Here is a 25,795-nt window from a genome sequence, read left to right as displayed (position 1 = left end):
ATAGGTGGCCATCAGATCACCCCTGAGCCTGCACTTTTCCAGGCTAAAGAGCCCCAGGGCTCTCAGCCTGTCATCGTAGGGTCTGCTTCCCTGACCTCTGATCATGCGCGTGGCTCTTCTCTGGACTCTCTCAAGCTTCTCCACATCCTTTTTGAATTGTAGAGCCCAAAACTGGATGCAGTACTCTAGCTGCGGCCTCACTAAGGCCGAGTACAAGGGGAGAATGATGTCCTGGGATATGCTTGAGAAGCATCTATGGATGCAAGCCAGCGTTTTGGTTGCTTTACTAGCCGCAGCATCGCACTGCAGGCTCATGTTCATCTTGTGGTCAATGATGACCCCCAAGTCTCTTTCTTCCATAGTGCTAGCCAACATAGCACTGCCGAGCCTATAAGGATGCTGCAGGTTTTTCTTCCCAAGGTGGAGAACCTTGCATTTATCGGCGTTGTACACCATCAGATTCTCGTCCGCCCATTTGCTGAGCCTGTCCAGGTCAGCCTGGATCACCCGCCTGTCTTCTGGTGTGTATGCTTTGCCCCAAAGTTTGGTGTCATCGGCGAACTTGGCTAGTCCGCTTCTGACTCCAGTGTCCACATCATTAATGAAGATGTTGTACAGTATGGGTCCAAGGACAGAGCTTTGGGGGACCCCACTGGTCACAGGACACCACGATGAGTGACTTCCATCAATTACTACCCTCTGGGTCCGACCCCGGAGCCAATTTTCCAGCCAGTGGATCGTGGAGGACCCAAGGCGACAATTGGCCAGTTTCTCCAAGAGGTAATTATGGGAAACCAGATCGAAGGCTTTTTTGAAGTCAAGATATATGACATCAAAATGTTTTGAAGAAACTTGCTTTCTTGAAAGTTGTCTTTTTTTCCCCCCGTTTATTTTAAAAGATGGGCTTGTAAATGTGAGTATCCTGATTTCTCACCAGAATGTAACTGATTGTGTAGTACAGCAATTGTGTATGTGTGTGAGCATCTGTGTTCCAGAACAAAGCTTCCACATCTATATTTAATTGATCTATTAAAAAATTTTCAATCTATTTTTGGGTACACCTTATAATTGTTTTGGTGAGACTAGATTATGGTTTTGATTCTGCACTGCCTTTCACTTCATGTGGTTGTTTTACCTTGTACACAGTTAGTAGAATTTTACACTTTAGCACTTGGTGTCGGAGAGCACTGGTTCCATTGGGATCTGTCTTATGTTGCTTGGACTCAAAACTACTATATATTTTTTTAAATTGTGTTTGGCTGCTTAGAGTCTCTGAGACTGACTGATATACACTGTCTGCTTTATGCAATCTGAACCACTTTGCATAGGTTTAAATGTGCCGAGGCAAGGGAGAAATAGACCTAGTGTTTCCTTTATACCAGTCATTGAAGGCAGAGTGCAGTATTTTAAGAAGGATGAAATGGTTATATTCATTGCAGTTGGTGACAGCCTTCCATTGATGTTAATTGACATGCCATTGATTTCACCCACAGAATATAAAAATGTCTTTTGGGTCATGTGCTCTGTATTCTCAATGATGCAGGATTGTTCCTATTAATAATGTTTTGCCCCTTCTAGTTTTTAAAAGGGCTTTCCCCCATTTACTTTGGAAATCAGCTTACATGTCAATAGAGCTCCCTTTTTGAAATATTAAGCCTAAATTTTGCCTTTCTGCATTTTATCCCCTCTCATCTTCTTTTGTAATATCCAAAGCCATTTTCATTTTATCTTTCTAATGTTAGATAATTATAAAACAAATGAGAAGAACTAGTCTCAAACTAATAAAAAAAACCCCAATAAAGCCATGTTTAAAAACCCATGGTGTTAAAAAAAAAAAAAAGTATTTTACTTTAAGAATAAAACCCCTAAAACTTCTTTTATATACAATAGAAAATAGCTCACCAGTTTGCAGTGATAAATGGGAGATCCATTACCACTTACCAGATTTTTTTTAACTAGGTAGAAAAAGCAACAAAAAGTACAGTTACTGCATTGCAGTGTCTTTTGGCCATTTATACTAGCTATAGTTTAATTTTAATTATTTATAATACTTCATATTGTTTTAGTTAATGTTCTGTAGTATATTGTAAAAGTAATTAAGTCTTAATATAGAACATTCATACACCACTTTGCTAGATAATCTTTGTTGAGAAATGGAGAAACCACTGTGGAAGTGGGTGGCAGTTTTGCTTATGGGTTAGAAGAAATGCAAACTAACCACGTTAAACTTGTTTCATCCCCCAGGTTACAAATGCAGTACTGTATGATAGTCTGACTGTTATGGTTTTGTCATAGTAAAAGAAGAGATCTTTATTTATTCACTGTTGGGATATACTCTACGTGTCTCCTCTCGGCAAATTCAAGTTGTATGTGTATAGGACAGAAACAATTTAGTACAGTGACAGATTTCTTCATTTTAAAAGGGTACCAATTTTCTTCAATTACTAGAGTGAAATACAAATAGTAAAAAAATTCTAAAAGTCTGTCAAAATAAAGCAGTTATTTTTTCCCTGGTTTATCCCAAGTGACTGCCTCATGTAAAAATTCAAACCAAGCAGAATTTTTTTTTTAGTAGGTTAAAGTTTTATTTTTTTTCATACATTTTGCTTCCTTTAGGTGTGTGCACATGACACTTTTTTTTAAAGTGGGGTAGATGCTTTTGCACCGCTTTAATGGTGTTGGTGTTTGCATGCCCCTACAGCCGTGGAGCGAAGCACCGGGCTCCGTGCAGCTCCATGGCTCTGCAGGCAGCCTGGCAGCAGCTGGGGAAAGCAGCTCCACCCACGAAAAACGGACAGCCTGATCTCCCCTGCCCCACCCTTGGAGCCTGCCTGCTTGCCTGAACTGTGCGGGGGCCTGGTGCCTCCCTCTGTGGCTGTGGTGCCTCCTGGGACTGCCCGAGCTGGGTGCCTGCGGGCAGGTGCCGCCTGGGGTGGGGGCTGCAGCTGCCACGGAGGGAAGCACCAGCCCCTCCCGCAGCCCAGGGACTGCTCTGCCCTCCAACAGCTTGCCCTCCCTCCCTGGCAGGTAAGTCAGCGGGGTGTGTGCATGACACAGGGATTTAATCAGCCTTAAATTGAAGCGGTGTTTTTTAAAACCCGCCACTTCAATTTAGGGCTCCTGTTTTGTCTACACACGCCTTTGTTTCTCTTCTGTGTAGAGTAAGTTGTGTACCTACTCTTGATTAATTTCTTCATTGTCCGTCTTTCTGATCACAAACATATAAAAATTGTCAGCCCCCCTCGCTTCCCCCCCCCATGGATGAAATAGCCTTAAAATTATGAAGCTCTATTCTTTTATTTGCTTTTTTGAGCCTATCAGATGTTTTCTACAACCATAATTGCTAGAAATTTCCTTTCTTCCAAAAGAAAAAGCTAAAATTCTGAGATACTAACATGAATTGAGGTTTAAGAGGGTTAGTAGATATGGTTGATACTGGAAATGCTGAATTTTATGATCTTGAATGTCCTGGCAATGCCAAATACTGATGATGATGTGTATAATTTTTTTTTCAGGGCTTTTGGGAAAAGCACACACAGCTGATAAAGGAAAATGGACCTGTTTGTGGGTAAGGCACCATTGCTTCATTTCTTATGTTTGTGTGTGGGGAGGCGGGGTTGGGAGGAGGCAGGAATATTAACTACTAATGATGGGTATGAAATGTTAATTTATGTATTGATTTTATTTATATGATTTTATGTGCCACCCTTCCCAACAAAGGCTCAGGGCAGCTTACAGTAAGAGAAACTTTACTTAAAGGGCTGCTAGAATAAATAAAACAAACTAACAAAATAAAACAACTGTTGGCCTAGTTTTGTTTGCTGAATGCTTGCCTTAACAGAAAGGTCTTGGCAGCACTTCCAAAAAGATGTCCCGGTTGACAAGTCTCAGGAGGGAGGGAGTTCCAGAGCCGAGGAGTGATTGTGGAGAACAACCTCCCACATACTTTTGCCCAGTTGAGTTGGCATACTGATGGTACCTGCAGCAAGTTGCTCTTGGGATGACTGGGATCACAGTGGGGCATGGGGGAGAAGGTGGGCCTTTAGGTGTGTTTAGATTGATCTACGGCTCATAGCAGTGCAACCCTGTACCCCAGTTTAGTTCTGAGATTTTGGATTACCATCTTTTTTTACATGTAGAAAGGAATTATCTTTCTTTCCAATGTATATTCTGGAGGGTATTGCTGGTGGCCATGCCAAGGGAAATATCTCTCTTTTCTGACAAAAATAACACTGAAGGGCCAGGGGGAAGTACTTTTTAAAATTGTTTGGCTTTACATACCTCTTATTTGTGTTGTTTTAAGGATGGGGGGAGTGTTGTTGTTATGTTTGGCTTTTTTTACCATAAAACAATGAAGTGTTTATCAAAATTTAAAGGAAAATTAAGACAAGTTGGCAAAATACTGTGACTATGGATTAACATCTTCCACTCCACATCTGTGCAAGAAATATCCATTTTTAAAACTTCAAGAAGTAAAAACTAGAAAAATATGCACCTTCTGCCCTGTCTCCCAGCTATAATTAACCTCTTGATGCTAAAAAGGGTCGCTGTTAGTAATCCCACTTTTCTTTGAATCCCAGATTAGCTTTGAGTTCTGCATTGTTGTTTTAATAGGGTTAGAATTGCGCTTTGCTTTCCTGGCATATTATCTCAAGTGGAAATAATGACTGCTAGGTATTTTGTGATAATTTCTGTCCACCCTTGGTGTTTCCAGTGTACTATTATTTCAACCTGAGCAATAATGTAAGTGTAAATAGTTCCCAAAGTGTCCCATGCCCCCCATTCATTTTTTTCCCAAGAAACTTGGAGATACTTGTGCGTGTTAAATACCAGCATATACAAAAGTTACAAATGTGCCTCTAAGATATTCCTGCCAAAAAGCTTTATCCAAAAAAAACATTTTTTAGTGCAGGCATCGCTGCTAGGAATACGTGGCCTCCTGTTCCTGATGGGATAAACCTGGTGCTTCCCCACTATATCACATCAGTTGACCACAGTTATCTTTGAAGGTTGCATAGGATGAGGTGGTGAAACACTTCACAGAGTTTTGTGTACTAGGCCAGGACTTTACATTTGGTATTGAACCGAGGCAGAGAAGAATGCAATCCTCAGAGCAGAGGTGGAATATCTTTGCCAGTTTCTGTTTAATAAGACATTTGGCTTACTCCAGTTAGCAGCCTTCTTGTGGCAGTTGTGCTCAGCCTTAGGGGAAAATAAGCTGCAGGAAGCAAAGGTCATCATGAATCTCTGTGGCTGATCCTTGTCTGAGAGAGAATGACACTATCTCCTGGTCAGAGAGAGGAAAATATCCACCACTGTGGCACTTTGCATGTCATAAAATAGTAATGAATGGAGGATGACTCTGAGGGTTCATATTACAAGAATGATTTATGGTCTGACAGTCTAAAATGATGGTGATATAAGAACACTGGCTTTTAGTTCCTTAGTGCATTTCCCCCCCTTCTGATTAAAATCATGTTTATTTTCCCTAAGTTGAAATCAAGCCTGCTACATTTTAACCATCTGCTTACCCGTTCCTCTGGGCATTGGTGATGGCAGAGGCTAAATCAGCAGAGAGAGAGCGATATAGTTGTCCGCAAGATGATGTCTGAAGTGGTTCACTATCTTCCTGTATTATCTCTTGTAGGATGAGAGAAAGCATTGAGCCTTGTGAAACTCCACATCACGTGTACCTGGATAATGATGACTAGATGTCTGTCATTCCTATCATGTCTCTCTCGGATGTGGCAGATAGGAATGATTTGGATCTAATCTACTGATGCCCAATTTACTCTGGCAGTTTTCTACATGTGTATTCAGCATGGTGTGGCTAGTAGTGCCAAAAAGTTTGTAGAGGGATCTTGTGCTATCAGCTGAGAAGAAGCATCCCCTGTCCATGGCCAGAAAAAAGTTCTTTATGATAGTGTTGGACAGTTCTAGGCTGTCTCCTAGACAGAGGGATCCAGGAGGTTAATGGATAATATATACTCCTGTTGAATTATCTCAGGAAAGTGAATCTTGGGTACACCATAACTGGGCCTAATTTAAGCTGCATTCATTGTTCTGAGAACATGATTGCATCCCCTGGTAGCTGGCTTGGTGTCTCTGGGGATGTATATAAAATATGGATGCGTAAATATATATCAAAATAAAAATGTAAAAATGTTCACGTCTTAACCAGTGCATATTACTCCTTCTCCTTCACTCTGTCCCTTCTATATAATTCTTGCAATTCTTGTGAACATAGGTAGTGAATGGTATGTGGCAGTTGTATGTCTTTGTGACCACAATAGGGCATTTGGCCTCACAGATTTGGAAAAAAATATGGTATTTTGCTTTTTCCAGACTGAAAACTGCTTCCCAATAAGCATAAAGAGCAATGATCTTTATTTCCACTGTAGTGAAGTGAGTTGAATACAAATCTTTGAAACTGAAGCCTTTTTTTCTTCCTAAGGTCACTTGAATAGTCGGAATGATACCATCACAACTGTTTTCTTTTGTGTGTGAATTGGTTTCCTTGACAACAGGATGTCAAATCAACTTTTCAGCTTTAATCAAGTCAAAACAATATATCCCTTCTATTCCAAAAGGCCTCAAGTCATAGAGAATTATTTCAAGGAAGGTTTTGTAGGTCGCAATACCATTTTTCTTTGCTCCGGTGTGCAGAACCAAAGGAGAAGTAATGCCATTCTTCCTTTATATAGAGAGACAATGCAAATAACCTCCAGTTGTGAATGTGCATTGTGAAAATTCCTGTCTGTTTTCATATAAGGAAGGTCCAAGATGGGGGGCATATGAGAAAACGAGCTCTGAGGTTCAGCACAAAAAAGAGATGCATCATTCTGGTTCCCCTGGGAAAAAACATGAATTCACATTGCCAACCTCAGTACTGAAATGCTTGTGTCACCCTGTGAAGTGCCTGTTCATAATTCACTTATTCTGAAGTGCCTCCTGTGAGGATGCACATCATAATATCTGCAAATGCTTCATGCAAAAACCATGAAAACCATTCTATTCTGACCCCCCGCCCCCCTCCCAACACACGTTAGGTGGCTTTTTTTAATCATTACCCTTCTTACCAAGGACACTTCCAGGAAAGTAAGATCTTAGTTTCTGTGGAATTTACCTTCTGCAAATTTTCTCAGGTAAACCTCCAGCTTCTCATAGTTACATACCACTGAAATGTGTCATATCAAATGAAAGGTATGACTTCTGGTGGGAGATAGGTGGCTGTAGCAGGTTAGAAAACAAGGACTCTGTAGCTAGAAAGGAATAAGGGGGAAGGGTGGGAATGTTGTACAGAATCAGAAAAGCTACCAGTAGTATATAGGCTATTGGCAGGTCTTTGGAGGCTGTGAGTTTATTTTTTTTACTTATAAGCTGCATGGGCATTTGATTTTTTTGCAATTGCATCATCATTACACACACGGCACCATAAGTGCACATGGGTAACGAAGAGGAGAGGTATGCTAGAATAATTAATAGAGGTCTAGTCTGAAGAGCACTCCTGGAAAAGTGCAGATAAACAGTACAATATCCAAATAGGCAGGAGATGGTTACAACTAAAATGAATTTCTCCCCGTCTACCTCTTCCCCTTCCCCATCCCCCATCAGAATTCCTGTTATGTAGGAAATTCCAAAATTTCTATATTTCATTTTAGTATCAGAGGGGAAAAAAGAACTTCCCATGGAATGAAAGAGTCAGAGAGATTCTTGGAAAAATGACAGCTAAATGTATTTTAACTTTTAACTGTTTAACCCTTTTACCTTTTTCAAAACAAGATTAAAAAGGTTTATTTAGTTGTGTGGGACTTGCATTATATTGGTCTGACAGCCTGTTGAGAAGCTGAGAGGCTGAAGGCCTCTGAATTAATTAGTAATGCCAAAGCCTGAGAGCCAAGCAAAAAGCCAGCAAAAATGAGATGTTCTGTAAAACATTTGGAGTTGATGAGTTAGTATTTTCAAGGAAAAACATTCTCATCAGAAAAGTTTGACAAGCTTTTCTTATGAAGTTATCCATTCTTTATAGAGCACGAGCAACAAACTTTACCTGTCCATAGTGATTCTGTGGATTGGCTCCAACATGAGCTTTTCTGGTGTCACATACACATGCCTGTACATGTGCTCTAAGGGAAGGGGTGGGGGGGGTTAATTAGAGTCGCTCTTGGCTGTTCGAATTAAAACTCCACAGTATCTCGTGAATTCAGCATCCTGTGTTTCAAAAGGGCAGCGGGGGTGCTTTAACTAAAGCTCATTTGACAAACTTTAATTTAGTTAAAGCACGCCCCCCACCACTTGAAAAGTGGGATGCTGAATACATGAGATGCTGCAGCACACTAATTGGCATGCTCCGACAGACTTGATTAATTGGCACTACACAATGGATTTGCAAAGTCTGGGGTCATGATATGGGTATATACATGTAAAGCCAAAGCATAATTGGGTAATTTGGGAGATAATTGGGGATAATTTTGATGTGAAAAGAACTACATTTCCCTAAATTATTATTATTTTTTTTTTTTGTAATTGATAACTCAGTTTTAAGAAACGATGTAGGAAATGAGTTAAAACAACAGGCTGAGTATTCTTAAGAGTTTATGCAGTTATACAATGTCTGATCCATCCAGTGGAAAAAGAATACATTACTGGAACCAAGATCAAGTCTAGTCATTTAGGGGGCTATGTGGCTTAAAGGATTAGAATAGGTTATGGGTCCAGTCACTAAGCTGAAACATAGCCGAGGTTAGATATGATTGTAAATCACACTGCCAGCTGATAGCTTTTCAGCAATCTATGCAGAATGAGATGATGATGCTTTCTTAGTGGCTGTCTACGCCAAACATCATTCTAAATGGTCTAGATGGCTTTGTTAGCCATTTTTGCAGGTAGGTCAAGAATCACACAATTGTGGACAGTGAATCCTTTTTTCTCATTTCTTCTCCTAGTCCCTCTGCTTCAGGATTAATGTACGCTGATGAGTTGTCATGGTGAAGGCTTGTAGAGCAACTGTTTGCTCTACTGTTCTGGGACTAAAAAGTGGATACGTGTTTCCAGGGCTGTCAATCTTGACCTTTTAAAAAAAAAAAATTATCTCTATTCCATTCCCCTTTCCTCAGAACACAAAGGGCAAAATTTTGGCCCTATCAACGTAGTTAGATAGAAATAACATACTTGTTGCCACTGAATTTCGTAAGCCTGTTTTTTGGCTATTTCTCTTCGGCAAGGTATTTTTCTGCCTGCCTTGGAAAGAGTAATCCCAGGCCAGGTATTTCATCATTGCCTCTGAAGACCTTTTGTAAAGAAACTATTTTAGTTTTCTGAAATAACTTTATCTTGTGTGATTTCCAGCTTTCCACGGGTGGTCTAATGGACTCAGGAGCTCTTGTGGGCTTCCTACATTGTTTTAAACAATACATTTTCTATATTATAGCTAGAGAAAAACATGCCTGAGCAAGGATGGGGAATAAAAATTGGGTTCTTACTTCTGAGCTACATCTGCCTTAATTACTATTTTTAATTACTGGTAAATGGTTAAAGTTTTTTGTTTATTAAGCTGAGTTGAGTTGCAATTTTTTATAAGAGGATGATGAACTTCTTGGCCTGCATAAAAATATTTTACCTTACTGTGTAACCATTGTGACAAGGATTTTTTTTTTTCTCACTCACGTGTTGCTTTCCTTTTATATTGGAATACGGTTCTTTTGATTCTACAGAATTCCTAAGAACTACTTCTGTAAACTGTAGTAATTTAAATGCTTCTCAAATGGTCACTCACATTGGATCTAGTTTAGCAAAGGACTGGGCCAATTTTAGGCATATGAGTAATCCCATTAAAGTCCATGGGGCTACTAGCATACTTTGCATTATGCACAAGCTTACATACATTCTTGAATCAGAGCCATAACAGATATGATTGCATTTGTACCTGAAAAACACCTTGCATTTAGGTGTTTAGTGGTACATGTAAACACCTAAAATTATTGTGACAAAAAAGCATTAATGGGGAGATAAATATGGAATCATAGGATCCGAGGAAAATAGGGCTGGAAGGGACCTCACAAGGTCATCTGGATCAGTTCTCCACTCAAGGCAGGATCATCCCTGATTTAAGCCATCCCAGCCAAGTGTCTGTCCAACCTGCCCTTGAAAATTTCCAAGGGTGGAGATTCCACAACTTCTCTAGGTGGCCTGTTCCAATGCTTGACCACCTCCATAGTCAGAAAGCTCCTTCTAATCTCCAACCTAAATTTCCTTTGCTGCATCTTGAGGCCGTTGCTCCTAGTCACAGAGGAAAGCCCATCTCCATCCTGTCTGTGATCAGGCCTTCAGATATTTGAAAAATGCTACCATATCTCCCTTTTCAGTCTTTCCTCATAAGTCACATGTCCCAGGCCTCTAATAGTTTTTGTTGCTCTTGTTGTAATAGTTTTCTTTTCAATCTGTCCACATCTTCTTGAATCGTGGGGCCCATAACTGGATGCAGTACTCCAGGTAAGTCCTCACTAGTGCTGAATAGAGTGGAAGAATCACTTCACTCGACTTACAAGTGACACCCTGTTAATGCAGCCTGGAATGCTATTGGCCTTTTTTTTGCAACAGTAGTACATTCTTGGCTCATATTCACCTTACAGTCTTCAATAACTCCAAGTGCCTTCTCTGCAGTACTACAGCCTAGCAAGTCATGCCTCAGTCTGAATTTGTGCATACAATTGTTCTGTCCCAAGTGTAGGACTTTGAACTTATCCTTGTTGAATCTCATCTGATTGGTCGCAGACAATTTTTCCAGTCTGTTGAGGTCATTCTGGATCCTAGCCCTGCCCTCTGCAACTCTGCTCAACTTTGTGTCATCTGCAAATTTGCAAAGCATGCACTTGATCCCACTGTCCAAATCAGCAGTACCCAGTCTTTTAGCCCTGTAGACCGGATGAGTGGTGTGGGGTAGTCCATGGTCAGATCTGGTACACACAGGGCCAGGGCCCAATCCAGTACATCCCAGATCAGATATCTGATCCTTCATGCCTTATTGTGACCAGAGTCCTGCAGCAGTAGATTGGGTCTTACTGCCCTGGCCTCACGTGTGTGGGGTCAAGCCCCACTGTCCCAACCCTGGCCCAGTACGTGCTGGTTTGGGCCCTGTCGCCTTATTCTGTCTTCACCTCTGTATGTGGGGCCATATCTTGTCCATGTGGCTCGGAAATTTGGAGTGGCAGGGCAGTGGCAGCGTTAATTGCCATCACTTCCCTTGCTAAATGTCTGTACCTTTGAGGAGTCCCACGCATCACATCACATGGCTCTGCAAGCAAGATCTGGCCTGTGGGCTGGGGGATGAGCACTTCAGTTCCAACCAGTTATGTACCCACCTTACAGTACTTTCATCTAGTCTGTATTGCCTTACCTTGTTAATGAAATTGTTGGACACAGTGACAAAAGCCTTCCTAAAGACAAGGTACATCACATCCATTGCCTTTTCACCCACATCATCTTATCATAGAAGGAATGTATTTCTCTTTATTCCCTGACCCTATTTGACAGCATTTCATATGTAGACAGTTTTACTCTTTCCTGTGTCATTAGCTAGCCAGTTGTTAAACTTACAGCATTTAGGGTGTTACTGTTTAAACAGGCTCCATCAAAAACTGAAACTTTTATCTATTTTTAAAAATCAGTATAGCATTGTCCCTATAAACTTCCTGCCTGAAGTTTAGGGTATAGTATAAAACTACCCCTGGGCATGATTCCCCACACACATTAATTGACATCAAAGTTGTGGTCATTAATTGACATCATATGTTATGGTCATTGTTACTTTTAATGCCTGAATCACTTGCACCCTGAAACAAGTCTTGTTAATTGTTTGGGCCTTCTCTCTTTTTTTGTTCCTGAGTCAGTGGTTGTAAGAAGCAGGTATATATAGCATTGATGCATTTCAGCCTAATGGTCTCAAAATCATGTAGCTGAAGACTTCTGTTGTTGTTATACTTATAGCCAACATAATCTTATCATAGTCAGCTTTTTTCTCCATTATGGTTGGGGTGTAGACAGCCACTGTAGTACATTTTGCATTCTATATACATAGAGCAAAAAAGATAATCCCATTACAACGGTACAGACTTAAACTCCTCCCCTCTGCCTTGTGGACAAAATTGAGCTAGAGCTGTTTCCCAAATTTTTTATACCTGGGGCGTGCACTTTTTTTTTCTGGATTAAAATTGGTACTTTACTCTTACACCCCCAAAAAAGGGGGAAAAGTGACATCTTGTACATGTCCGGTCCTAATACAGCTCCCCAGTGGCTAGAAGCTGCCCTCACACTGCAGCCAGGGAGCCAGGGGGCTTGGAGACATGGTAGTGGTGCAGGCATGGGGGTAACACACTTTGTGGGGACACTATCAGACTGAACTGGGATGGGAGCCCCTCTGACAGGGTTCATAGAGTCTCTCTGCTGTATGCCCCAGGGCTGTGGGTTGTGCGGGGGGTGTAAATAAATTCTGCAGTGCCCTGGGAAGCCATAAGGTGCAGGCATCAATGGGGCAGGGAGAGAGCACAGGGACACTTGTTGTTGAGAGCTCTCTGGAGCTCAGTGTGGTGGGAGTGAAGGGTCAGGTTAGACGGCTTCTGGCTGCCCATGATCAGCTGGATCTGGGAGGGGGAACCTGCACCTAGCTCCTCAGTGGGGAGGTACAGCATACATGCAGAGCAGATTGTGGCACCGAGTGCCCAGGTGCATGGCATAGCCATATTCCTGGGGTGCATGCAGGGCGCAGCTGTGACCCTTCGTAGATGTCCTGTCCTGGTAGTGCTGCTGCTTCTCCCAACCCTCTGCTCTCCAGCAGCTGTGGAGCTACTCTGGGACTGGACATCTGCAAACTGCTGCCACTATGCTGTCTGCACCCAGGGCATATGACTACAGTGCACCCTGCTCAGCGTGCATGCTGTGCCCCCTGCAGCTTAAAGTATTAAAAAAAAAAAAGAGGGATTAATAAAGAAAGAAAAAGTAGATATATTTTTGTGGCATGCTTCTACTGCTCTCAAAGCATGCTAGTGTACCACAACATGCCCTTTGGGAATCACTGAACTAGAATCAGTGTTTCAGCTGCGAGGACAAAACTCAATAGATGAGTCCACATCTGAAGTACTGTGCCCAGTTTTGGGGCCCCCACTATAGAAAGAATATGGACAAATTAGAGGCAATTCAGTGGAGGGGAGCAAAAATGGTTTGGGGCTTGGGGCACATGACTCGTGAGAAGAGGCTGAGGGAACTGGTCTTCTTTAGTCTGGATAAGAGAAGACTAGGAAGGGATTTAATAACAGCCTTTAACTACCTGAAGTGTGGTGCCAAAGAGGATGGAACCACCTGTGCAAAACTGGTGTGAAATGGTACCATATATAAATGATAACATTTTGCAGGCTGCACAGATGGGCATGTTTATGCAAGGTGCAACAACAGCACAGAATAGGGTCTGTGGTATCTCTAGTACATTCCTAGTGCCTGTCTTTACATGTCTGGTGGTCCTAATGGTTTAGCATTTTGCATAAGATTGGGGTGGGTGAGCCCTACCTCACCTTTGTTGCCCTGGCTGCTCCCCGACTGCACTGTGTTATGCATGGATGGATCTAGAATTTTGGAAAAGGGGTGCAGATAGTGAGATGTATCACCAGATATAAAATGGCACATTTTTCTCCAGTTAAAAATAAACTAGGAGCTTTACTGATGTGCCAGGGGCCTAAGGCTGTATTATTCAGTTTTAAAATGGAAGCAAAAACATTACTTCATTGGAATGAGTTAAAAACAACTCTGCAGGACTGTGAAATAGGAGCTTCATTACTAGGAGCAGATAAGACAACAGAATTGCAGAACAAAGGCTTCTTGATTGGTGGCATGTCAAGACCATTAAAAAGCAGAGAGGGTTGTTTAATACCTGTGGGATGAAGAGTTTAGAAGGGATCAGGTAGATTATAAGGAGCCATGAAGTCAAGTGACTCCTTCAGCACTGTCTGACTAGGAATATTGCTGCCACTGCCAGGCAGTTGGTTTTAAAATTTGGGTGAAGCAGGAATCAAAGGGGAGATGCCCGTGCACCAGTACATGCTCCCTGGATCCACCCCTGATGCTACGTGGGTGCTGTCTTGCCAGCAGCACAGTGTGCAGTCCTGCCCCTTCCCCTGGGACAGGGGCAGGAAGAGGAGGAGGGAGGAGGAAACCTCTGCTCAGTGAATAATGTAGTCAGCATATCCATTCAAGCTGGAGCCCTCCTAATTTAAATTACAAATGCTACCCACTGTTAATCTATGAGAGCCTGAAGTTGTTAATCTTAAATTGCAAAGCCCATCTTTTCTCTTTGAACATTTAGGGAGGAGGTGGGCTGAGGTTTTTAAATAGATGGTGAAAATATGGGGGGATGTTGGTGATTAGCATAGCTGACAAGTGCTGTATGAAGTTGCAGGAAAGCTCATTATGTAGATCTTGGTTGCTGATATTTTGTGCTTTAATTACTATTGTACTCTAGCACCCAGAGTTATTGATGGAAAAATTTTAACACATGCAAATAGATAAGTACAATGTGTAGTTATACAAAGGTACATACAGTGAATATTGGTGGACTCCAACCTCGACAAATGTGTATTTGGATTCTGAATTGAAAATGTGTTCCATGAGTTGTGCACAGTGATTTTTCTTTTTTTTTTTTTTTCCTTTTTTTAAATTGAAGTATTTGAATAATTTATTTCCCTACAAAGAGCAGGTAGGGACATTGTTTCCATGCCTCTTTTCCCCTCCCTTTCCCTGGCTGCTATAGGAGCAGGTTCATTGAGGTAGGAAAACTGCTCTCCTTTTCCCTGGTCAACAGGTCCCTCATTTATCTGCCTTCTGAATCATAGGAGAGGCCTGTTATGCTACTGCCAGTTTACCCCTGTTTTGTAGGAACCAGAAAGACTTTTGATTGGCTCTGCCTTAGTCTAAGGGACCAGCTCCTTCCTCTATGTACAACCATCCAGGAATGGTGGTGGAAGAGTGCAAATTTGCCGACATTCTTTGAGGGTGCCAATAAGTTGGTGGCTTGGAGTGATCCAGCTGACATGGCTATTTGGAAGTCCAAATATACTTTTGACAAGGTCCCCCATCAGAGGTCCTTAACTAAATTATATAGTCATAGGATTACAGGGAATGTCTACTCATGGATTAGAAATTGGCTTCAAGATACAAAGCAAAGAGCAAGCATAAATGGTCAGTTTTAAGGTTAGAACGAAGTAAACAGTGAGGGTCCCCCAAGGATCTGTGTTGGGATCAGAGCTGTTTAACATATTCATAAATGATCTGGACAAGGGTGTGCATAGTAAGGTGGCCAAATTTTGCCAATGACACAAAATTATTCAGTTGTAAAGACTATGGCAGGCTGTGAGGAACTACAGAAGGATCTGGCACACTTGAGCAAATGGACAACTAAATGGCAGATGAAGTTCAATGTAAATAAGTGTGAAGTGATTTATCTGGCAAGAACAACCTGAACTATATCTACATGATGATGGGCTCTACACGAGCTGTTACCACAGAGAAAAGAGATCTGGGAGTCATTGTGGACAGCTCTCTAAAAATATCAGCTCAGTGCTCAGCAGCTGTCAAAAAGGCAAATGACGTTAGGGATTATTAAGAAGGGAACTGAAAAAAAAAAGTATCATTATGTCCCTTTATAAATCTCTGGTGTGTCTTAAATACTGTGCCCAGTTCTTGTCTGTACATCTCAAAAAGGATAAAGAAGATCTAGAGAAAGGCAACAAGGATGATTAGTGGTATGGAGGGCCTTTCTTATGAGGAGAGGCTAAAGAGGCTAGGCCTATTCAGTTTGGAAAAGAGACACTTGAGGGGGGACATGATAAAGGTTTACAAAATACTCAATGGAGAAGGGAAAGTCTATAGGAATTTGTTATTCACCATTTCACAGTACAAGGGGTCACAAAATGAAACTGGTAGGTAGTAAGTTTAAGACTAACAAAATGAAGTTCTTTTTCACACTGCGTGTAATTAAAGTCTTGAACTCATAGTCCCCAGGTGTTGTTGGAAGCTGACAGTTTAGCCAAATTCAAAAAGAGATTGGACAAATTCTTGGAGGAAAGGGGCATGAGTAGCTATTGAGCATGGGAGTTAGGGGTACATCCTCTGAAATATAACTTCCTAGATCTTAAATGCTGGGAGCCACAAGTGAGAGAGAAGCAGTAGGGAAAAACCCTGGTCATGCTCAGTTCCCTCTCCCTTTCAGCCTCCACTCTCTGCCACTGTGTGACACGGGATACTAAGCAAGAGGGGCTTTTGGTCTGACCCAGTAAATGGTAATTTGTATGTTCTTGTCCACTTGTGAGATTTTTTTTTCCAGTTATACTGGTGTGGGTATAGTTATACTGGTATAACTCTCCTGGATAGCCATAGGAGTGGTCTTTAGGACTTAGTCCCAGTCACTTTTACAGTGACATAAATGAAACTGGAAGACGGCACTGTTGTATACTGGAATGAGTGTGGCATAAAGAATTATACTACTAGTGAAAAACTAGTGCTTGAAATTCACACCCCCCAAATCTAGCAGGCTGGAATTATGGATGGCATAAATCAGCATCATTCTATTTGAAGTTAAAATATCAGGCCAGATTCTCAGCTGATGTGAACTGATGTAACTCCATTGAAGCCCTAGAGTATGTACTGTAGACAGTTGGCACGGGGAAGCTGGTTGTGTACCTACTCCTTACTAAGGAGTGAATTTATGACAGAATAAAATCTGGGATAAATTACTCCGGAGTAATCATGCCATATATCCATTCCCTCTAATATCCATAGAATAAAATTGTTTGAGATATCCAGACTTTTATCAATGTACTTGACAATGAAAAGAGGTAGACAGGAACAGCAGACTTGAAGGGCAGTGGGAAGCAGCATCCCTTTTATCACCCAGGAATAATCCACACCTCTTTGTGACTGATACAACTATGAGCATTTTGACAAGGACTCTGGGGAAGGGATGCCAGATGCTTCCAAAACTGGCATTGTCTGAAGGGTTTGATTCTCTAGTGTCTTCAGTCTTTAGCAGTGCCTCCCGTACAACGTGGGGCACACAGGTGTGACCAAATCAGCATAGTAGCTTTTTACAGTAACATGGCACTTTGTGCAGGTAGGTATAGATTACTGCAAGGTCCAGGGTCGTGAAGAAAGTAGATGTCATCTTCTGTTCCAGAGCTGAATTGTCATGTGTTGAGCTGACAACACGATCACATGCAATCTATGATGTATTACAATTACTAAGAATTTAAAAGAAAATAAACTGTTTTTGTATGCTCAACTTCTTCACAGGAAACTGTTTAAAATGTATATCATAGAAAATTAGGGTTGGAAGGGACCTCTGGAGGTCATGTCATCCAGCTCCCTTCTCAAAGCAGGACCATGCCCAAATAGATCATTGCAGCCGGGCCTTAAACCTCCAAAAGATGGATCACTTCTGTAGGTAACCTGTTACAGTGCTTCCCCACCGTCCTAGTGAGAGTTTTTTCCTAATATCCAACCTAAACTTCCGTTGCTGCAACTTGAGACCATTGCTCCTTGTTCTGTCATCTGCCACCACTGAGAACAGTCTAGCTCTGTCCTCTTTGTAACCACCCTTCAGGCAGTTGAAGGTTGTTACTAAATCCCCTCTGTCTTCTCTTCTCCAGACTAAATTACCCGAGTTCCTTCAGCCTCTCCTCAGTTAGCTGAAGGCTGCTATCAAATCCCCCTACAGTCTTCTCTTCTGCAAACTAAATAAGCTTAGTTCCCTTGGCCTGTCCTCAGAAGTTATGTGCCCCAGCCTCCTAACCATTTTTGTTGCCCTCCGCTGGACTCCCTCCAACTTCTCTATGGTGGGGGACCCAAAACTGGACACAGTACTCCAGATGTGCCCTCGCCAGTGCAGAACAGAGGGGAATAATTACTTCCTTTGATCTGCTGGCAGCACTCCTACTAATAAAGTTCAGTATGCCATTAGCCTTTTTGGCAACAAAGGCACACTGATCACTCATATCCAGCTTATTGTTCACTGCAACTCCCAGGTCCTTTCTTGCAGAGCTGTTGCCCAGTCAGTCAGCCCCCAGCCTGTGCTGGTGCATGGGATTGTTCCATTTTAAGTGCAGGACTTTGCACATGTCCTTGGTGACCCTCATGAGATTTTTTTTTTTTATAATTATTTTTGTGGCTCAATCCTCCAATTCGTCTATGTTACTCTGAATCCTAGCCCTACCCTCTAGCGTATCTACTACTTCCCCCAGCTTGGTGTCATCTGTGAACTTGCTTAGGGTGTACTCCATCCCATCTTCCAGGTTGTTAAAGAAGATATTGAACAAAACTGGCCCCAGGACCAACCCCTGGGACACTCCTTTTGGTACTGGCTGCCAATTAGACATCTAGCCATTGATCAGTACCTGCTGAGCCCAACAATCCAGCCAGCTTTCTATCCACCTTATAGTCCATTCATCCAACCCATACTTCCTTTAAAAAAAAATTCTCACCTCGGACAGGGCTGTTATTTCCAGCTAGGAAGCTCAGGGCCACACACCCAGGCTTGAACTCATAACTTTCTGGTCCCTAGCTCACCACACAAGGCCTTTGGCTGCATATATCCAACGTAAGCTTTTTTCCTCCCCATTACTTCCCTGACTCCTTGTTTTACTATTGGGTCATAATATGGAGTTGGTTTGATCGCTGTGCTCCATGGATCATCCTCTCTGCCTCTCCTTTAGATCTCGTTACTGAGCATGTAGTCTGCCTTTGGCTTTCTCAGGATGATTGTGTTGGTGGTTCATTCCAGCTCCTGTCCTCAAATCCTTCAGGCTGCTGCCAGCCAAGCCCTGTTGTCAGAGAAGTGGAACCCAGTTTACTGTGCTGAGCTTGAAGACTGTAGTGGTGTTGCTAGCAATATCATCTGTATGGTTAGGTTCATGTGTAATTGGAAGCTGAGCAGATCCCAGTGGCTGAGCAGATGCCAAGTGAAATGAGAAAGACAGATAACTGTCTGTGTCTGAAAAATGGAGCTGCCTCTAAGTTTATCACCCTCTGCCCATCACAACAGGAAGCAGATCTGCAGCCCCAGGATTATATCACCCCCATTCATTTTTTCATGTTCCTGGTTTATAGCAACATTGCTGTTTATGGCAACCTCTGAAAGCCATGGCATATAGTGGCTGTCAGAGTCACAGGCACTGCAACTATGTATGTGCTCTTCTCGTTCCTTTCCATTTTTCTCGCTGATGCAGGATGATCTTGTTTTTGCTTTCTTCCTTTTCTAAGCATTTCAGACCCTTTTATATTTTCGTCTTTGATAACTTTTGATAAGAGCAATCCATTTCAGAAATGTTTGTTCTCATTGTTTGGAGCCTTTTTTTTTTTGTATGGAAACAGAGAGCCAAGCTAATTGCTGGTATAATTCTATTGACATTGCAGTTGTCAAGGATGAACTTGTTCTTTTTTTCCTTTTCTCTCTATATCTATATAAAGGAGCCTCAAGCATAGCTCAGAGGTTTTAAAGCCTGTTTCTCATTGTTTTTAGGAAAGCCTTGGAAGCTCAGAATGCATCTCTTACAGAAATCTTTTCTTTGCAACATACTCCTCTGTTTGGGATCACCCCTGAATTCTGGGCTCCTGAGATTTTGTATATTTAGACCTACTGCTATATGAGGTGAGGGGCTGTAGGGCATGGCTCCCATAAGCACTAGAGATTTAGATACTGGGCAAAAGTAACAAAGGGAAATGTTTTCCTGGCAACACTTAGCAGGAGGGTTCAAAAAAGAGACAAACTCTCCAGGGCTTCAAAAGGTCTGATTATCTTAGGAACCTGAGTCACGGACTGTTTGGGGCTTAGCTAAAGAGGAAGAATGTCTGGGTCAAGAGTCTCATTAGCATGCCACACTACCAAGCACAGGTCCAAAATAGCCTACATGTAGCTGGGACTGACCCTGATGTGCACTAAACCCAGGTAGGCACAGTGTTCAGGGCAAGAGAGTGAGTTGCAGTGAGTTATTTTCCTTTATCTGTACAAGATGCAGCACCTTTGTTTCTAAGGGAAGGAGAAAAGCTGCCATACAAATAACCCAGGGGCCACTGGTGTGGATGGAGGGTGGTAGAGATGATGAAGAGGGAATAAAAAAAATGTCCCCTATCAGCTTTGCGCATCAAAGGTGATACTATTTATAACAAAATTGTAAAGAAAATTGAGCTAAGGATATTTAAAAATTATGCAAGGAATTGCATTCAAACACTGCATGATATTAAAAAAAGTAGGTCAGCCCTAGTCACCCTAGACAGTGCTTCTTCTAGACTTATAGTTCCAAATTGTATCCATCTTTTCCTGTTGTAGTACATTAAACTACCAGGACAGATCCTTAGCTGGTCAAAATGAGTATACCTCCATTGATTTCAGTGACGTTATAGTAATTTAGACTTGCTGAAGATCTAACCCTTTTGAATTTGTGGACAGCTACTCTCATACCTACCCACAGACTTGGAGTTTTGTTTTTCTGAGCTAATCAGTTTTAATTTCTAAATTAGCACATAATCTATCGTGCTGTGAAACTAGTGACTCAACTGCTTCTCAGAATGTTTTGTTGTCCATTGGTAATAGCAGATATTCCTGGCAGCTATTGCCTCTGAAATCCATTATTAGTAACATTCATCATTTCTATTTCTACAATGCTTTGTGTCAAAGATTGACCCATTGTTAGTGAGGATGTTACTACCCATCCACAATCTTGCAGTCTTTTCATTCTTTTTTATCAGAAGTACACTGTTGAATCTCAGTTTCCTTTGTCTCTTTCTGATGCTTGGGAGAGGTTAGGAAATCAATCATAGTGTGCTTTATTTTATTATTTTTAAGCAGATCTTTAAAGTCAAGTGCAACTCAAACTGCATGGATTCAATAAATTATCCTGGAACCATATGCTGCAGTCTTTATTATTAACAATAATATTTTACTTTAAAAAAAATAATTTTTATAATATCTGTTAATGCTTCTTCTGGGTTTATATTATAGCCCTACTTCCCCTATGTACCCACATGGTCGTATATTGGCTACTTCTCAAGATAATTTAGTTTGGTCATGTACGCAGCTTAACATTTTCATCCTAAAGAGTTCTGGTAGCGGTTTCATGATGAATGATTAAAGTATTAAGAAATGACTTTTATTTGGCTTGGTGCATGTTTAATAATGCATTAACCAAATGAAGTGCGTGTGTGTATGTATGTAATATGACTATATAGAAGAATTACATATTATGTTAGCCATTAAGGGATTTTTAAAAAAAAATGCATTTTTCCTGGGACAACATTTGTGTCTTGTAGGATTCAGATTGTTCTCAGGAAGGCAGTATGTGTTTGCTGTCCTTTTTCTACTTTGATATACATATATTACTGATGATAAGAAAGTGAGACTTAATAGTGGCTTGACACTAAGAACACACACAGTGAGTGGGAATTGCAGTAAAGGAAATCTAATTAAAAGAACACATTTAAAGGGCATGTTAATATAAGGTGAAAAAAGAAGAGAAAGAGAAAGCCATGGCTTTGATTTCTCGGATATCTCCGTAGATCTATGTAGGGGGTGCAATTTTGAATCCATTGCAGTTGGTAAGTTTTATATCTTATTGACCATAGTATGGTTAGTAAGAACATAGAGTTCTTACCAACCGTATAGTTCTTATATATAGTGTGTGTGTGTAATATATATTAAAAAAAATAAAACTATATGTGTGTGTGTGTGTGTGTGTGTGTGTATAGCCAACATATAGTTCTTATATACAGTAGAGGCCACACTGCTGCTACACCTATAGGCACTTAACATGGATGAGGGACTCAGCTGACAGATCTACCTTCAAGTTGAAGGGATGGTGCTGCTTTTAGTTATTGTTTCCCATACTTTTTATCATCATAAGACCCTGTGTTCAATTTCTGATGTTTAAATACCTTAGATTAGTAACCACAATAGATTAACCAGTTGCACTTTATGTTTAACAAACCTGCATTCCTTTCTCATGCACTCAGTGCCCCCACCGCCCCATTTTTTTTTTCTCCTTTTGTCTATAGATGTAGTTCAGGTTCACGACTTCAACATTACATGTTTCATAGATTTCATAGACATTCTGGCAGGAAGGGACCCCGAAGGATCATCGAGTCTAGCCCCCTGCCCCAGAGGCAGGAAGTCAGCAGGGATCATAGGATCCCAGAAAGATAAGCATCCAAATGTGTCTTGAAGGCGTTCAAAGTGGGTGCTTGAACCACCTCTGGCGGCAGTCTATTACAAACCTTGGGGGCTTGGACAGTAAAGAAGTTTTTCCTCATGTCCAGTCTGTATCATTCATGGCGGAGTTTGTGACCCTTCGATCTTGTCATCCCTTGGGGCGCTTTGGTGAACAAACGTTCCCCCAGATCCTGATGAGCACCCCTGATAAACTTATAGGTTTATTACCAGATCCCCCTGAGCCTGCACTTTATCAGGCTGAAGAGTCCCATAGCTCTCAGCCTCTCATCATAAGGTTTGTTTTCCTGACCTCTGATCACGTGTGTGACTCTCCTCTGCACCCTCTCAAGCTTCTCCCCATCCTTTTTGAATTGTGAAGCCCAAAACTGGACACAGTACTTCAGCTGCAGCCTCACCAAGGCTGAGTACAATGGGAGAATGACGTCCCAGGTTTTGCTTGACAAGCATCTATGGATGCAAGCCAGCGTTTTGCTTGCTTTACTAGCTGCACCATCACATTGAAGGCTCATGTTCATCTTATGCCATGTTGACTACCCTGAAAATTAACACACATCTTTCTTCTATTGTATCCTATGCCTACCTGGTACCTCTAAGAGTTAGTGTTTCAGTAACAGGAAGAGAGAAGTGGTTCTGAAGAAAACAAAACTACACGAATGCAGCATAAGCAAAGGGAGACGCAACATTTATACACGCAATATATGATAGTGTGCGATGTACTGTAAACTGCCTTATTGGTTTGAGTTAAGATTAGTATACAACTAGAAAATGGTATATTGAAAGAAAAGCTGGTATATATTCATCCTGAATGCACTAAAAATAAAACATTTCATTGCCAACCACTGCTGATAATATTTGTGAGTTGAACCAGATAAGCTCTCTCAGGGGCGGGCAGTTATTTTGGGCGGAGGGCCGCGTACCGAGTTTTGGCAAGCCATCAAGGGCCGCGTGGGTAGCCCTGCCCCTAGACAGGTGCCCTGCCCCCTGGTTGCCAATGTGGGACCAGAAGTCCTGCCCCCTAAGCCCCTGACCTTTGCCACCAGAAGTCCCTTCCCGTGCTCCCCAGAATTACTCCATTCATCAAGGGGTTTTGCCATCTCTGAACCAGAAAAATACCAAATTATAGTCTAAAAATCAAACATGTACTACAACATTAATTAATTTGATTTCAAAAAATATTTTTGTCCTGATCTTGCATGTGTTTTCACTTCTCAGACTCTTGAAGGCTTAGATCAAGTGTAGTGCACATAGAGGTGATAGTATAATAGCTTAAAATTAAGTCTTACTTTTGTATATTGTGGGAGGGTGTGGGCAGGAGGGTGGGTGTAGGTTTATGGCTATGTGGGGTGTGAGGGAGGGTGTGTGTGGGATTCGTGGGGTGTGGGTGGGTATGGGTTTTGTGGGGGACTGTGTGTGGGAGGGGGGAGGGTGGCTGATGAGAATTGTGGCTTGTGGAGGGGGAGGGTTTGCCCACAGCCCTCCCTCCCCTTCCCTCCCCCCCCCCAATGGCAGGCAGAGCCTGCCCAGTGCTCCAGCAAGCCCAGGCTGTACGTTCCTGCTGCTCCTGGCCCCAGGATGCTGGCACAGGCCCCATGCTGCTGCTTGCTGCCCTTCTCCTGTCACTACCTTGTCCCCTCCCTCCCCCTTGCCCAGTCACTCTGGCACCACGTCTCGGCTGTTCCTGTGGTCCTAGTGCTGCAGCTGGGAACCATGTGGTGCCTAGTGTCCAGTGGTGGAGTGTGGTGGAGTGGGAAAATGGCTGCGGCAGGTGGAGGAAAGGGGCAGTGAGTAGGGGCACGGAGTGCAGTGACAGCTGGGTAGGAGCATGGGGCCAGTGCTGGCAGGGTCCCGAGTAGAGTGGCAGGAGCATGAGGCTGGGCTGCCAGGGGTCTATGGAGCCAGGCTGTGCTGCTCAAGCAGGGAGAGGAGGGAGCCAAGCTGGCTCCATAGAGCCTGAGGCACCCTCTGTCCTGCGCTCCTGCTGCCCTGCTCTGGGCTCTGCCAGCGCTGACGCTGGTGTGCCGGCACGGGCCCTGTGCTCCCGACCAGCTGTCTCTGCGCTCTGCATGCCGCTCACTTCCCCTTTCCCCTGCCTGCCACAGCCATGCCCTCCCCCCAATCCCACCTGAGCTCCAGCACCATGTGGTTCCTAACTGCAGTGCCAGGACTGCAGGAGCCAGCCCGGCAATCACCTGTGGTCCTCCCCTGGCTCCCACCCGTCTCCTTCTAATCTGTGTTTCCCCCAGGGCAGGGAGGCAGAAACAGCCCCAGGCCAGAAGCCTCCAGCAGCCCCTGCTAGGCAGAGGTTTCCAGCTGAGGTTAGGGGTGGCGGGGTTGGAGGTGGGCCAGCCTGGCTGTGTCAGACTTGTTGTGGCAGCTGTTTAGTTCTGCCACCAGCTCCCCCTGGGTCCTTCTGCCCCTGGCTCCTGTCATCTTTGACAGGCAGACAGGGGCAGATAAATATTAATTTTCTAAATTTTTTAAGGGCCCCATGGGCCAAATAGAATGGCCTGGTGGGCTGGATCTGGCCCGCGGGCCGTATTTTACCCCCTTCCCCTGCCCTGAGCTATCTACAAAGCAATGGAAGATAAAAGTCCGGAGTTTAAAAGGAAACAAAAAGGTTTGTGTGCTTCAGGTTTGGTTCCCTATTTTTGAGTCATTTAATGGGACCTCGTTTATCAGAACATTATTGCTCAACATTTTCTGAAAACCAGCGCCCTTTAAGATGTCTCAGATTGGGCACCTATAAAATTGAGGACCTGAAATCACTTGTCGCTTCTGAAAATCTTGGCTAGTGTACATGCAAGAGCATATGTGGTTGCATGTAATAGTTGCAGAAATCATATGGCTATTGATGGCTTGTATTTTTTGCTGGTATTGTGTCTCAAAAACAATAACAAATGACCAGATGTGCAGTTCTACTGGGGATAGATACTGGTCTGAAATGCTTTTTGAGGCAGAAGGCAAAAGCTATATAATCTGACATCTTGAAGTGCACTTGCTTTTATGAAGTGTGGTTTTCTTTTTAATGATGGGAATATAACTAACCATTTATTACACTCGAGGTTTTATTATAGTCAACCTGCTGTATAAACGCTGGTATATATTACTATGCCAAAATATCACTTGCTCCTATTTTGATCCTCTGACCTCTTTCTTGGATCATGTTCACCACATGTTTGCACACATTGTATTCTTTTTATCCATTCCCTGACCTTTCCCTTTAACTGAATCATAGGCGCATGTGCACCTCCACACACACGCACACTTTTGTGTGTGCTTGCCCTCTTTTTTTTCTTGCACTCAAATCCCCAACTTCACTCATTTTCCTTCCACCATTTTTTCCCCAAAATTTTCTACAGTGCAAAGTATGCTGGGCTTTATCTGCTCTGTCTATTAACCAGTCTTTCCCCATTTAGCATCCCATTCTTAACCTTTCTCTTGTAGTAGTAATTATGCTGCTTTTATCCAGGTATACAATATTAAATGGCTATTGCCTTGTAACTCTTAATATTGCTATTGGTTGGTTTTTTTCCCCTG

At 42.4% G+C, this 25,795-nt stretch overlaps 1 protein-coding gene across 5 annotated transcripts in view; it reads left to right on the top strand.

Annotated features, from left to right (window-relative positions):
* The window catches only part of TBXAS1 (thromboxane A synthase 1), a 374,873-nt gene that overhangs the window by 128,478 nt on the left and 220,600 nt on the right, over positions 1-25,795 (top strand). For all 5 annotated transcript variants that reach the window (XM_006275179.4, XM_019489677.2, XM_059726452.1 and 2 more), the window contains one exon: positions 3,516-3,568. In XM_006275179.4, coding sequence (XP_006275241.1) covers positions 3,516-3,568 — 53 coding nt within the window. The remainder of the gene's footprint in view (positions 1-3,515; positions 3,569-25,795) is intronic.

Source organism: Alligator mississippiensis, chromosome 4 (assembly GCF_030867095.1).
Source record: "Alligator mississippiensis isolate rAllMis1 chromosome 4, rAllMis1, whole genome shotgun sequence".
Lineage (NCBI taxonomy): Eukaryota > Metazoa > Chordata > Crocodylia > Alligatoridae > Alligator > Alligator mississippiensis.
Note: the sequence above shows the minus strand (reverse complement) of the source record. Positions and strands in the feature narration are given on the sequence as shown.